At 51.6% G+C, this 15,241-nt stretch overlaps 1 protein-coding gene across 1 annotated transcript; it reads left to right on the plus strand.

The window, feature by feature from the left end:
* Nucleotides 1-388: 388 nt before the first annotated feature.
* Nucleotides 389-2,305, plus strand: ARL4D (ARF like GTPase 4D). The gene is made up of 2 exons (XM_081110017.1): nt 389-502; nt 1,059-2,305. The coding sequence occupies exon 2, from the start codon at nt 1,154-1,156 to the stop codon at nt 1,754-1,756; it is 603 nt and encodes a 200-aa protein (XP_080966143.1). The 5' UTR covers nt 389-502; nt 1,059-1,153; the 3' UTR covers nt 1,757-2,305.
* The last annotated feature ends 12,936 nt before the right edge of the window (nt 2,306-15,241 follow it).

Raw genomic sequence — 15,241 nt, forward strand, 5'->3', positions numbered from 1 at the left:
CCACATGGGTTTGGATATTGAATTAGGAAAGATAAAGGAGGAAGACTTGTCAGCAGCCCTGAAAAATACCCTGGTGGAGGGATTTTGCGTGTGTGTGGAAACTGCCTGGGGAGGGCGGCGGTGGCATTATGAAACTTTACCTCTCACGAGTTAAAGGCTGCCACTCGTGTGTTCCCTTTGCCCCTCCCACCACCTATCCCTGAGCCCTCCCGAGTTTAATAGCAAATATTAGAATATGGTAGAAAAAGACCAATTAAAACGGTCACGGATGGAGCAGACACCCGTCACGGGGAGGTCCGGGCTGCAGCGCGCATATTTCCACGCCCACTCCCCCGCTGCGGGGCTGCTGATTGGCACGCGCGTCGTGACGTCACCCGCGGGTTTTAAGGGCGAGTCCCGGGGACCGCGGGGCAGTGCGGGCGCGCTGAGCCGGGCGGGGAGGTCGGCGTGACTGTTCGGGTGGCTGGCCCGGAGGGTCGCCGCGGGAGAGCCGTGGACGGAGGTAAAGGGGCTGAACGGGCCGTGCCGAGGCGGCCCCGATGCGGGGCCTGGGGAGCTGGAGTCGGCGATCAGCGGAAGGCTGGCCCCGGAGCGTCGCGGGGCGTTGGGGAAGGGGTCTCCGTGTAAGGAGGGGTCGCTGTCAGCCGCCTGGGGACGTGGAGGGTGGGTGGGAGCGGGCCTCCATCTCCCGTCTCAGCGCCCGCACCCTAACTCTTAATTTGGGGGCGCTGTCCGACCTGCCCCTTCCCGCCAGGCTTACCGCCTGGGGAGTAGGGGTTGCGGCGTCTGTTACGGCACCACTAGCGGGAGAAGAGGCGCTGGGTCCGGGCCTCACCCCCCACTTCAGGGTCCCGGGACCGGGGGATTATCTAGGTCTCATCGCCCTCGTTAGCGCCCCAGGGAGAGGGGAGCGGCTTTGTTACACCTGCAGCTGCTTAAGGAAAAAAAAAAAAAGAATTTTAACAGGGAAGCTGACTCAGGAAAAGATCAAGAAGTTGCACGTTTCATGTTTGTTAAACCTCTTCTCCTGTTTTCTCTCATGACCTTTCCTTGTTTAGATAACCCAGCTGTGGTCTCCGGAGACTGCGATTGCAAGGCCACCTTTGCGCCTCTGCTGTGAGCCCCAACACCCACACCTTCGCTGGAGCTCACCATGGGGAACCACCTGACAGAGATGGCGCCCACCCCCTCCTTCTTGCCCCACTTCCAGGCCCTGCACGTGGTGGTCATCGGGCTGGACTCAGCTGGAAAGACCTCCCTCCTTTACCGACTCAAGTTCAAGGAGTTTGTCCAGAGCGTCCCCACCAAAGGCTTCAACATGGAGAAGATCCGGGTGGCCCTGGGGGGGTCGCGCGGCATCACCTTCCAGGTGTGGGATGTGGGTGGGCAGGAGAAGCTGCGGCCGCTGTGGCGCTCCTACACCCGCCGGACGGACGGGCTGGTGTTTGTGGTGGACGCTGCGGAGGCCGAGCGGCTGGAGGAGGCCAAGGTGGAGCTGCACCGGATCAGCCGGGCCTCTGACAACCAGGGTGTGCCCGTGTTGGTGCTGGCCAACAAGCAGGACCAGCCCGGGGCACTGAGCTCTGCTGAGGTGGAGAAGAGGCTGGCGGTCCGAGAGCTGGCTGCTGCCACGCTCACCCACGTGCAGGCCTGCAGCGCGGTGGACGGGGTGGGTCTGCAGCCCGGCCTTGAGCGCCTGTATGAGATGATCCTCAAGAGGAAAAAAGCTGCCCGGGGCAGCAAGAAGAGACGGTGACTCCAGGCCCCCCCCCTCCCCTCACAGTAGGGGTCTTTATACTTGGACAGCCAGGCACAGCCTGTGGCCCCTCACTCAGCCCCAGGGTGCGGGACCTGCCCACCTAAATGAAGGACGGAGGCACCCGCACCGGGCGTCCTGCTTTGGTGTGGTGCTGGGGAGGGGGATGTGAGATGGGCTGTCTCCTCACACCTCCCCTATCCTCGCCTCTAGACACGGGGCTGTAGAACTGAGGAGGCTTCAGTATAAACTGCAAATCTACCTCGACCTTGTTTCTTGTTTTTCTCTGGCTTTTTTATTAGATGTGTTTTAGGGCAAAGGAAAGTTACTTGGAGGATGCATTTGGTATGGGGTACTGTCTCCCCATCTCCCAACAGGGGAGTCCCCCCAGGCTGCTTTTCTAGGGATGCCAGTGTCTGTGTGAAAGTGCCAAGAACCTCTCCCCACATTTGTAGATCCACTGCCATTTTGTAAGCTATGTGTGTCCTCTGTATTAACTATTTTTTAGCATTTATAAGTTATTAAAGACTGATGATACTGTACCTCTAACCTTGGTCTGGCATTATTTTTCTCCTTTACCTAGTCCAACATTTCTATATGGGTGGGGTTTGGGGGCAGGGGTGGGGTTTGAGGGTGGGTGGTGAGCATAATTTATCTTGAAGTTGAATTTGCCAAGCAAGCACTTTTCTAAAAATTAGAGTTGAACTGCTCCCCGAAGCTATTGCCTAATCTGCATGTTTTTTTGGGGGTGGGGGGTGTTCCTTCTCCTTTCTTTAACTTTCCTCCCCTACCCTCATCCTGTGGCTCTTCCTTGTCCCTGATACCATCTGGTCTTGAAGATTTAACTTCAAGAGTTGCTGGTTGGAGTCCGTTCCTAGGTTTTTACCCTTGAGGACACATCCTTAGGTCTATACTGTATAGGTAAATCCTCGAAGAGGCATTCTGTCCCATTCTCCCCTCTCCCCAGCATTCAGGTTGGTCTGGTTTCCCTCCCTTATCCCCCCTCCCCCGCCCTGGGGGGATGCTGTGAGAATGGAAAGTAATTCCTGGCCTAACGCCACCTTAGGGTGCTCAACCTGCTGACTGTGCTTACTTACTGGCAGCTATGGTAGCGGCTGGAGCTGGGGAAGCCTGGGCTGGATTGAGCCAGCCTGGCTCTGTGACTAAACCATTAGTCTCCTAGCTCTGGGGATGATAGCTATTCCCAGGAGAAGGAGCGTAGCAGCAGCTGTTCGTGCCTGCTGGGAGTGAGGACTGCTGGACACCCACCCCCAACCCTCTGGGAGAGGAGGGGGAAGGCCACGAATGTCAGCAGTGGTAGGAAGACTAAAATGCTAACATTGTGAGGCCTGAGTACCCTGGCCCTTCCTCACCAGCATCAGGGCCAGCTGTGTCTGAGATAACAGAACAAACAACCTCCTAATAGGTGAGAGTAAAAACCCGGCACAGTTCTTTCCAGCCCCCAGCCCCCAGCCACACTCCCAACCTTTGTGCTGGCATGGGATCTCCGGAGCAGGCCCCTGCCCCACAATCAGAGAAAGGGACCTGGAGAGGGAGAGAAGGTGCTGGCAACCCTGCCCTGGGGAGCCTTCCTAAGGAATTGCTTCTTCCTAGCCAGGCTAGCAGAAGCCAAGTTTTGTGCTGAGTCTGGCCAGTTTAGATGTGTTCCCTCCCCTCCCCACCCCCCATCCCCGTGGCTGGCAGCACAGGGGTGAGTGTGCATTGATCCGGAAGGGTGCCCAGTGTGCATCAGAGCTGGGGCCTACTTGACAGAGCTGCTGGGCTGGTTCTGCTGGGGACACGTGCTACCTGGCCACCCTCTACCCATGCCTGTGATTCATGGCTCCCAGTCCTCACCACAGCCCTCTTCTGCAGCCCAGGAACAGGCTGGGGCAAACCTGGCTAGAAGATCTGTTCGGCCCAGCCGGCGTGGCTCACTCAGGGTTTGATTCCCGGTCAAGGGCACATGCCCGGGTTGCGGACTCGATCCCCCTTAGGGGGCGTGCAGGAGGCAGTTGATTAATGATTCTCCCTCATCATTGATGTTTCTATCTCTCCCTCTCCTTTCCTCTCTGAAATCAATAAAAAAAATATATTTTAAAAAATCTGTTCTGCTGGGCAATCTCTCCTCCCTACTCCATCCCAAATTTGGCTCTTTTGTCTCGAAATCTCCAAGGACCTGTTTGTTTTTAAAAAAATATATTTTATTGATTTTTTTTACAGAGAAGAAGGGAGAAGGACAGAGAGTCAGAAACATGGATCAGCTGCCTCCTACATACCCCCTACTGGGGATGTGCCTGCAACCAAGGTACATGCTCTTGACCGGAATCAAACCTGGGACCCCTCAGTCCGCAGGCCGACGCTCTATCCACTGAGCCAAACCAGCCAGGGCAAGGACTTGTTTTCTCCAGTTCTGGTCACCTGGGGGACCGAGGTCTCTGGATTTGGGAGAAGGATGTATGAATAGGTGCTTTCCCACCCCCCACCTCCCCCAGCAAAGGGGCCTCCAAGGTGCCAGCTTTTGGTTCTGGCTCTGCCCTCCCTCCCTATCTGGTTAGCACCATCTTCTCCCCCAGGGCAGGCTCTAGCCTGGGGCCATGGTCCACAGAAGACCAAGGAATATCCCAACTCTTCCCCACAACCGGTTGGCCTGACCAGCTGGTGGGGGTGGTGCAAGTGAGAGTGAGATGGAGAAGCCAGTGGTTTTGAAGGGGTTGTGGGGAGAGGGCAGCACTGGGGAATTCTAATTAGAAAGCTACGTCTGGCTGGGTGTAGGTGGCGAGTTTGGGAGAATCTTGCCTTGGTCCCTCCTGCCTAGGCATTCTTCCTGTTGCGCTTTTGGGCTAACGGTTTGAGTGAGGATAGGCTCAGGATCTTTTTTAAAATATATTTTATTGATTTTTTACAGAGAGGAAGGGAGAGGGATAGAGAGTCAAACATTGATGAGAGAGAAACATCGATCAGCTGCCTCCTTCACACTCCCCACTGGGGATGTGCCCGCAACCAAGGAACATGCCCTTGACCGGAATCTAACCTGGGACCCTTGAGTCCACAGGCCGACGCTCTACCCACTGAGCCAAACCGGCTAGGGCTAGTTTTGTTATTAAATAGACTTCCTTTGACCCCTGAGATGGATGCTGAGGGAGAGGCTCCTGAAGGCAGAGGATCTCTGGGGCCGGGAGTGATGGGCAGGGCCCGGCTGCCTGTGGGGTGAAGCTGAAGGAAACCAGTGGTTCCAGATTTGGGGCCCCCTTCTGAGCTGCCCTCCCCCACCTCTCCTAGTACAAGTTGGGTTGTAAAATCCAGATAGAGGGCACGTTCCCTGGGGACTCTGCCCTTCCCTGAGCCCCTCATCATTCGGGCAAAGATGGCAGTGGTCCCCTTCCCATGCCCTCTCCAGTTCTCCTGTGCTGCACTTGCTTAAGGAAGAGAAAAGGCAAAGAGGAAGGAAGCAAGGTCCCTAAGTCCCAGAGGGGGCATGACTTGCCCAAGGACACAGGACTCCTTAGTGGTACATCCAGATCCTTCCTCCCAGGCCGGCTCTCTGTGCCCCTGGCACAGACAACAGGAGCTAGGAGCTAAGCGGCATCTCAGCGCTCTGACCTCCCCTTCCCTCCCTCCTTCCCCGCCTTGATTAGACTAAGGGCTGGCTTTCCGCTCCCGACTCCCCTTCCTGAGGAGTGGCCCTTTTATCTCTGAAGCCCAGTACAGCTCTGGCCTCAAATCTGGCCAGAAGTCCCCACCCTCCTTTCACACTGTCATTCCAAGTCCTTGTTGAGATGGACAACTTCACTGGGGCCTGGGAAGCACTGAATTCCGCAGAAGCACTGAGGGTGCTCAGGACAGCCTGTTCTCCACCGCAGGCCGTTCTGGACGGAGGCCAGTGGGAGGAGGGCTGAATGAAGGCAGTAAGGGAGGCCCAGGCCAGCACGGGGCTAAGGGGTAAGCAGTCTGCAGCCACACATCATTTCCAAGGCCATCTGCTGGCCCCCGGCCGGCCGGGGAGTTGGTGGGAGGGTGTTTTAGGACCTGCTCCCTAGCTAAGCCGGGGTGTGGGGGGTGTGTGGGGTGGTGGTGGGGGGGGTGTTTTCCTTCCTTCCTTCCTTTTTCAATTATTTTTTTTTGGTTACTTTTCTCCCACTCCCTCACCTGCTTACCAAAGTCATGGGTCTTTGTTGGGGAAGCAGTTTAGAAACTTTGAAAATGGAGAACCCCATCATGTAAACTTCACGGCTAGCTAAACATTTGAACAGGTTCTTACATAGAATTTTCCAGATTTTTTTTTTTGCATAGACATAAAAGGTATGCATATACCACACACGTGGGATTATATGACATATGGTCATACAGTTTTGCTTTTTCTCTTTTTAAAAACAATTTTTAAAATCCTCACTTGAGGATATGTTTGTTTATGTACTTAGTATTGATTTTAGAGAGTGGAAGGGAGAGAGAGAGAGAGAGAGAGAGAGAGAGAGAGAGAGAGAGAGAGAGAGAAACATCCATGTGAGAGAGAAACATTGCCAACCCAGGGTGAACCGAAAGCTAGGTATGAACTAGAACCTGCAACCTTTCTGGTGTACAGGACAATGTTCCAACCAGCCCAGCCACCTGGCCAGGGCGTTCCGCACCGCCCCCCCCCAAAAAAAAACAACTATGAGAGAGAGTTTGTTAAGAAAGTCACAGAGGTAGAAGAAGTGAAGTGCAGAAGAAATGGGCTCAGGAAACAAGTTACAGAGGCAAAAGAAGGGGCCCTTGGAGTTTAGGAGAGAAAAAGGCAACACACGTGGGGGCAGTGGAGGGGACGGGAGCGGCGCCGTGTGCCCCTGAGAGGGACAGCCCGCTTTTCTCATTGATGAATCTTGGGCATTATTCAACGTCAGGGCAAATGGATTTCCCTCGTTCTTTGTGATGACTACACGAGATTCCATTGTGTGAACGCGCCATCATTTATTAATTAAATCCAGAGTGTCCACGGTAATGAACTTCCTTGCACGTATTTCTTTGTACACTTGTGGGGAGATACCCTTTCAGAGAAATTTCTAGAAGGGGAATGGTCGTCAAAGGGTATATGTATTTCAAGTGTTCACAGACAGTGCAAAGTGCGTGTTTGTGTAGAGAGGGTTTGGGCGGGAGAGAGAAATTTAATCCAGCCTCCGCATGGCCAGATTTCAAGGCCTCTTCCCACGGAGGGGGCCTGTCGTGTGGGGTGGACATTCTAGCGCTCTTGCTTTTGTGGAGGTAAGAAAACAAAAAACCACCAGCAAGCTGGCAGAAGATCTGTAGGCCTGGGGAGTGAGCTGGGGCTGATTTTACTGGGCCTGGGGACTGAGCCCCACCCGGGGCTGCCTGGCTGCTGGCGGAGGTGGGCAGATGGCGAGGACTCCCAAGCACCGGGCTTCGCTTCTCGCAGAAGGCAGGCAGAGTGGGCGAAACTACTCCTAAAATAAATCCCCAGGACGTGGCTCAGCGAGGGCGTCAGGCTGGGACTAGGAATGCGCGCTGTGAAGGGAACGTGGGGACAGATCTGGAGCCTGAAGGAGGGCAGCTGTGGGCCCTGGGCCTCCTTTGGGGGGACCCTGACTCCTCTAGGGGGGACCCGCACCACCTGCTACGGAATCCTGGGACAGGAAGCAGAAGCCTGAAGTGTCAGAAACCTCAGCCACGTGGGTCTGTCTGGGGCTCCACCTCTCATCAGTTCATTCAGGCTCCTGGCCTAATCCCGGGTCCAAGCCCCTTCCGATGGGGTGGCGGGAGGTGGGGAGGCAGGAGGGTTCCTCTCTTTAGCACCTCCCGCCCCGCCATTAGATCTGGTGAAGGGATTGGTGGGGGAGGGTAGGAATGACCGCTGGGTTTTAAAGATTGCGGAAAGTGAGGTTTTGTGCTTTTGATTGTATTTGTTTTTACAAGATTATCCATTGCTTTTCACTCCAGATGCTGACTCTTATCCTTAGGGAGAGAGAAGGCAGAACCGCTTAATCACTCGCTGGCTCCGGCACTCTGCCATCTGTGATGGGAGAGGAACAGGGGAGCCACCAGAATGACCAGGCGGCACTTCAGGACGTAACCCACAAAGCAAGACTTGGCTCTGCCACCGACTTCTGTGACCTCGACCAGGCCACTCCTACTCCCCCGGCCTCAGGTTACCCTGTTGTAAAGTGAGGGGGTTGAGCAAACAATATCAGATCTTTTCTGCTTCATTTGCATTTAGTTATTTATTTTTTGTTTTTCTGTGTGTTTTTTTCTCTCTTCTTTCTTTTTTTCTGGTTCACTTTCTGTGGTTTTCAGGACAAGGTGAGTGTGAGGAACTCATTAATGATCTCTCTCCCTTCATCTTGTCATTCTCTGAAATGACCTTGTTTGTGTTTTGTTTTTAAGTTTGTTTACTGTCTGCTTTCACCTCTAGGCTATGCTTTTTAGGAGGACAGCACTCATCCATTTTGTTCACCATTGTATCACCAATGTGTGCAGCAGGCACACAGGAGGTGTTCAACTCATATCTGTGGGATGTGGGATGTCCACTCAAGAATTGAAGGGTTGGGGTGCCATCTCAATAAAGAAGTGGTTTTAGTCTAGTAATGCTGATAGCACTCAGGAAAGAAGCTATCAAGTAGGTTGGAGAGTTTATCTGGGAAGGCTTCCTGGAGGAGGTGAGGAAAAGAAGCAGATTTACTTGGAGAACCCTGGGCTTCAGAGTACTTTCTTGACCCTGCCTGCTGCTCAGGAGGAAAGACTTGAGTCTGAGGTTTAACACACTCAGTTTCATTCCTCCCTTTCCAGTAATTAATTACCTGGCCTGAGACGCTCCCGAGAGTCTGTTTACCACTACCCTCCCTCAGCTCCTCCCAAGGTTACCCAAGGATTGCCACTCTCTGCCTCCCACTGCAGAGGAGTCCAGTGTGGAACAGGGATTGGGAAGGGATTCCCAAGATTTAGACCTGAGCAGCCCTGCATGGCAGCCACCAGCCACATGTGGCGACTGAGCAGGGAACAGGTGGCTGAACTGAACTGAAACACACTGTGTGAAATGCACAATAGAGTTTGAAGACTTAGGACAACAACAACAAAAAAATGTAAACTATCTCATTCATAAATTTTGTAGGTATATTCATACTTTTTAATAGATATGTTGAGATGAAATATTTTTAACATATTGAGTTAAATAAAATACTTTATAATGTGGCTACCAGAGACCCCAACATGACACATGTGGTTCACATTCTATTTCTGTTGACAATGCAGGCCCAGATATCTGGAGAACGGAGCGTTATGGGTAAAAGAATGGGAAGTCCATCATTCTTCTTTTCTTCTAAAATCAGAAGAGAAACAGGTCAAACTGCAGCAGCCTGGAAGGAGGGGAGATGACTAGAAGGACTGAAAAACCTGACAGATCTGCATACTTCCCTTCCTGAAAAGCTTTCTGAGCAGGTGAAGACTTTGCATATCTTGAATTGTCTAAAAAGATCTTATCAAACTAGGATTCTCTATTTTTCCAGCTTCATTCAGGGTATTTTCCCTCTATAAACAGCAGTTTAACTGTGTATTTGATGATCAGCCCAGATACCTGGAATCCACAACAAATTCTTAACATGATATTATCCAGTAGTTTCTGATCATTCCTAGACTGCTGTGATAGTAGCAATAGTGTGGATAGACTGAGGTTTCACCATCTTGCCCTTCCCTGCTGCCTTCCTCTGCCCCACCTGCCCTGCACCCCACTCAGAGGTGCTGGAGCAGAGAGAAGGCTCAGGCAGGTAAGCCTGAGGGGGAAGAGGCCAGCTGGGGTTCTGGATAATCTACAAACTGGATTATTTTCTCCTGAGTTTGCACCTACATAAGTAGGTGGCCTATATGCAGACAGAATGCACTGGGATGAACCATGAGAAATCAGGTTAACGAGAGAGAGAGAGAGAGAGAGAGAGAGAGAGAGAGAGAGAGAGAGAATCCCGAAATAAAATTTTTTACCTACGTATCTCCCATCCAGAGCGTTAATTCAATCAGTCTGACACTGTAGGCACTGGAGTTCAGGTGCAATTTGTACACAAAGGCCTCCTAGATGAGGCAGGAATTCAGGGGGCACATGATTTATTGAGGTCAAAGTCTCAGAGAAGGGGAGCAGGATGGGCAGGGGAAGAGCAAAGATGAGCTCCCACCCCTGGAGCCTAATCTTGGTGTGATCCTGGGGGCAGCTCTGGATGGAGAACGGAACCCAGAAAGGATCCCTCCAGAGACAGGGAGGCTGGTGTGTGTCCTCAGCAGCCAGCTAGTTGGCTGCTGCTTGTTCAGGTCTCCAGAGAAGGGGCAGCCAGCGGCCTGGGAAACAACACTCAGCCAGTCCAGGGACCTGGGTGGGGCATGGAGGGCATCCTCTCCAGGTGTGGCCCGAGAAGACAAGAGCCGCTGACCTGATTGCCGTGCTTGTTTGGCAATCCCGGCCTCTCGCTACTCTCACTCTTGGCCTCAGCCCTTATCTGTCTCTCCTTGTTCCTCCTGCCATCTATCTCTTTGTCCCTGGTTCCCGCCTTTGATCTAAATCTCTCTTTTCTGCAGGTTTATCTGAAATTCAGGATAAAGCCCGAGTTTCTTCCAGAGCCTCCAGGAAGCTGGGCTCCTGATCTTCCCAGCTGACCTCTTCCCTTGCCAGTGGGCCAGCTGAGCCCCAGGCTCCCGTAGGCAGAAAGCGCTGGGGTGCCAGGGGACATTTGACTCAAACCCCTTCTCGGACGCTCTCCCTTTACTGGGTGTGTCCATCCCCACCTCCTCTGGTGGAGAAAGGACAGTTCAGGAGAAACTCACTCTCAAGGCTTGCCTGAAACATCCGCGGAGGCATTCTCTGAAAGGGAAGGGTGGGATCTGGGCTGGCTTCCTTAGAAACGTCAGCTTAGAAAAGACACCTCCTTTCCCTGCCCCTCCCGAGTTCAAACAGGGCCTGGGGGAGAGGAAGAGGTGACTGTTTCCACCCAAAGGCTGGGGGATGGATGAACTGACCTCTGAACCTTCCTTTTCTCTGGCATAGCCCTGTTCGTAGCAAAAGAGAGAAAAAAAGCGTCCTCTGAGGCCATTTGGCTGCTCTTTTATGCCCCAAATTACACCGAGGGCCCAGTGTCACGCCCTCCACATCTCCCTGTTCTTCACATGTGGCTTACTTGTGGTATATCACCCCCCCCCCCCCCGCACACACACACACACACACACACACACACACACATAAACACACACAAATTGTTGTTGAAACCAGAGCTGCTGGCCCCAGGGAGGGGAGTGAGGAAGCAACTGTGGACAGGTGTGGGTGACACTTCCACACACCTCCTCAGGTTTCACCTGAGCCTCACCCTCACCTTGGTCCCCTGTGGGCAGCGTAAACAGGAGAAGCTGAGCTGGCTCACTGCCAATGAGGAAAAATATTATTTTTATTTTAAAAAAATATATTTTTATCGATTTCAGAGAGGAAGGGAGAGGGAGAGACAGATAGAAACACCAATAATGAGAGAGCATCATTGATCAGCTGCCTCCTGCACTCCCCTCCCCCACCACTGGGGATTGAGCCCGCAACCCAGGAATATGCCCTTGACTGGAATCGAACCTGGAACCAAACCCAGAACCCTTCAGTCCACAGGCTGATGCTCTATCCACTGAGCCAAACTGGCTAGGGCTTATTATTATTGATTTTTAGAGAGGGGGAGAGAGAGAGAGAGAGAGGAATATTGATCAGCTACTTCCAGTATGTGCCTATCTAGGGATTGAACCGAAACCTAGGTATATGTTCTGACCAGTAATCAACTGCCACTGAGCCACCCAGCCAGGGCAAGGAAAGCATTCTTTTTTTTTGAGAGTTATTTATTCTTTTAAAATGTTTTTATTGATGTTGGAGAGGAAGGGAGAGGGAGAGACAGACAGAGACATTAATGATGAGAGAGAATCATTGATCAGCTGCCTTCTGCACGCCCCCCACTGGGATGGAGCCCGCAACCCGGGCATGTGCCCTTGACCGGAATCGAACCCAGCACCCTCCAGTCCACAGGACGATACTCTATCCATCCAGCCAAACCAGTTAGGGCAAGGAAAGCCTTCTTACCAGGCCTTTGAACTGTCTGCAGATCAATTCTCTCAAGGACCAAATCTGGGGGAAACTCATCTTAAAGATCAGTGGCAGGAACTGGGCCTAGTTGCTGGGTGAACCTCAGTGAGGGTTGGGAAGCACGCATTCTCCCTGATGTATCGGCTAAAGGCAGGTGTGGGGCAAGGATAAAGTTTGGTCTGGAGCAGGGAAAGTGACCCTGGAGGACGGAAACATTTGGCACTTCTGAATCTGAGGAAGAGATGGCCTGATTGGACGTGCCACCCCCGTTAGGCTGGGGCCGGGCCTGTAATTGCTGTAATTCGTTGATGAATGCAATTTGCAGCTGGCTTCTCTCCCTGTGACAGGCTTCAATTAGAGCTGCCAGCGGATCTGGAATGGGAGGGGGAGCTGAGATATTGTTTCCAACTGCTTCTCTTAGTCCAGCGGTTCTCAACCTGTGGGTTGTGACCCCTTTGGTGGTTGAAAGACCCTTTCACAGAGGTCGCCTAAGACCATCCTGCATATCAGATATTTACATGACGATTCATAACAGTAGCAACATTACAGTTATGAAGTAGCAACGAAAATAATGTTATGGTTGGGTCACAACATGAGGAACTGTATTTAAAGGGCCAGAAGGTTGAGAACCACTGGCTTAGTCCCTTCTCGGCTCTCTGCCCTGCCCCAAACAAGAGGATTTTTATTTTTTTTTAAGGCTAATTGTCCCTCCTAACCCTGAACTTACCCCTAGAGATACAATTTCAGAGCAAGTGGTATTGGAGTGGAGAGGGAGAAAGGTATAAAATAAAGGATGCCTTCCTTCAGGCTGGTCTGGGATGCTTTAAAACTCAACCATGCTCAATATAATTTAGTGTTCTCTCACTTATTTTAGAACTTCTAGAAGTCCTATAGGAAAGAAGACTTTTGAGCCAAACTACTTATTTATAACTTGTAGTCTCCTTTGCATCTCATCAAAGGAAGAAATACAAGGCAGAATAATGGAAAGGAGAGAAAAAAAGTAAGTTTTTCATAGATATACATTCATTTTAATTTCGAAAGACTGTAGGGACACTAGATTCATTTAGTTCAATGGTTTTCAAACTCTTCTTAAAAAAAAAAAGAAAAAAAGAAAAAGCAATGGTGCCCTAACCCGTTTGGCTCAGTGGATAGAGCGTCGGTCTGTGGACTGAAGGGTCCCAGGTTCAATTCCAGTCAAGGGCATGTACCTTGGTTGTGGGCACATCCCCAGTAGGGGGCGTGCAGGAGGCAGCTGATCGATGTTTCTCTCTCATCCGATGTTTCTGACTCTCTATCCCTCTCCCTTCCTCTCTGTAAAAAATCAATAAAATATATTTAAAAAAAAAAAAAAGCCATGGTGCCCTCGCTTGTGCAGTCCAGTTGGTTGAGTGTTGTTCCATGTGCCGGTTCCTGGTCGGGCACATGCCCAGGTTGTGGGCTCAGTCCCCTGTTGGGATGCATGTGGAAGGCAACCGATGGATGTTTCTCTCTCACATTGATGTTTCTCTCTCCCTTCCTATCTCTCTAAAATCAAATAAAAAAACATTTTAAGAAATGTTCCCCCCATTTTAAAAAAGTGATGGGGGAAAAAAGCAATAGGAATATTTCTTCAAACAAAATCTAACATAGAAGTTCAATGTATAAAACAAGTCACAACTGATTCAGTTAACGTAGAACTGGAGACTTTGAATCTCTCGGACTGTCCTACTACCTCTTGTCTCTGTGGTCTCCCTAGGATATCTGTAAGGTTCAGTTAGGGAGATCAACTCCTCCCAGTTTGTCCGGTTTTAGCATTGCAACTCCTGAACCCCAAGAAGTCGGCGGTAACCAGGCAAATCAGAACAGTTGAGTTGGTTGCCCTACATTCAATGGAGCATAGAAACCCAGTAATACAACCTCTTTGATCTATTGATGAAGATATTGAGGGCAAGAGAGGTGATGTGGTTTGAAGTTTCATAAATTCCCCATGCCCAGGAGTAGCCTATACATTGGGGAGTAAATTGTGTCTCATTGCCTTGCATCCCTGTCCACCTCCAAATTCCTCTCCTGCTACAAGGACCTTTCTTATGAACTTCCCTTATTTGTTTAGAGCAGTGGTCGGCAAACTGCGGCTCATGAGCCACATGCGGCTCTTTGGCCCCTTGAGTGTGGCTCTTCCACAAAATACCACGTGCGAGCGCGCATGTATAGTGCGATTGAAACTTTGTGGCCCATGCACAGAAGTCGGTATTTAACAGAAGTCATGGGTCCCAGTTGCGGGGGCCAAGGCAGAGGTGGTTAGGGGCAATGAGGCAGGCAGGCAGAGGGGTTAGGGGCAATCAGGCAGGCAGACAGGAGAGCAGTTAGGAGCCAGTGTTCCTGGATTGTGAGAGGGATGTCCGACTGCCGGTTTAGGCCTGCAGGGATCATGCCTAAACCGGCAGTCAGACATCCCCCGAGGGGTCCCGGATTGAAAAGGGTGCAGGCCAGGCTGAGGGACCGCCCCCTTGCATGAATTTCATGCTCCGGGCCTCTAGTCCTATATAATAAAAGGCTAATATGCAAATAAACCGAACTGCAGAACGACCGGTCACTATGATGTGCATTGACCACCAGGGGCAGACACTCAATGCAGGAGCTGTCCCCTGGTGGTCAGTGTGCTCCCACAGGGGGAGCACTGCTCAGCCAGAAGCCAGGCTCATGGCTGGCCAGTGCAACGGTGGTGGAGGGAGCCTTTCCTGCCTCTGCAGCAGCGCTAAGGATGTCTGACTGAGGGCTCAGGCCCACTCCACGTGGACCTAAGCTGGCAGTTGAACATCCCCTGGGGGCTCCCAGACTGCGAGAGAGTGCAGGCCAGGCTGAGGGACCCCCCACCCCAGAGTGCACAAATTTCATGCACCAGGCCTCTAGTGTATATACTACATATATTGATTTCAGAAAGGAAGGGAGAGGGAAAGAGAGATAGAAACATCAATGGTGAGAGAGAATCATTGATCTGCTGACTCCTGCACACCCCCACTAGGGATCTAGCTGAAACCCGGGCATGTGCCCTAACCAGGAATCGAACCATGACCTCCTGGTTCAAGGTTGATGCTCAACCACTGAGCCACACTGGCTGGATTAACTTATTTTCCTATCCCTCAACACCCAGTGCTGTGTCTGGCATAGAGCAGGAATTCAAAGGATGTTTTTAGAGAGATATATGGATGGTGAATGGGTGGACAGATGGATGGATTTGGAGGATGAATGGATGGATGAACTAGAAGATAGATGGAATGGATGTGTGGATAGAAAGATAGATAGAAGGCTGGGTACCATGTTGAAGGCCTTTGGATAGAACAACTGTCCACTTTCTAGGCAAGTTCCTCTATCAATTCCCCTAATACGGCCATTTTGCTTGAACTTGATTTTTGGAATATTTAACTTACTTA

The sequence above is a fragment of the Myotis nattereri genome (assembly GCF_964212035.1).
Source record: "Myotis nattereri genome assembly, chromosome: 16".
NCBI lineage: Eukaryota > Metazoa > Chordata > Mammalia > Chiroptera > Vespertilionidae > Myotis > Myotis nattereri.

Coding starts and splice junctions, on each gene's coding strand:
- ARL4D (XM_081110017.1), top strand. CDS start 1,154: ATGGGGAACCACCTGACAGAGATGGCGCCCACCCCCTCCTTCTTGCCC.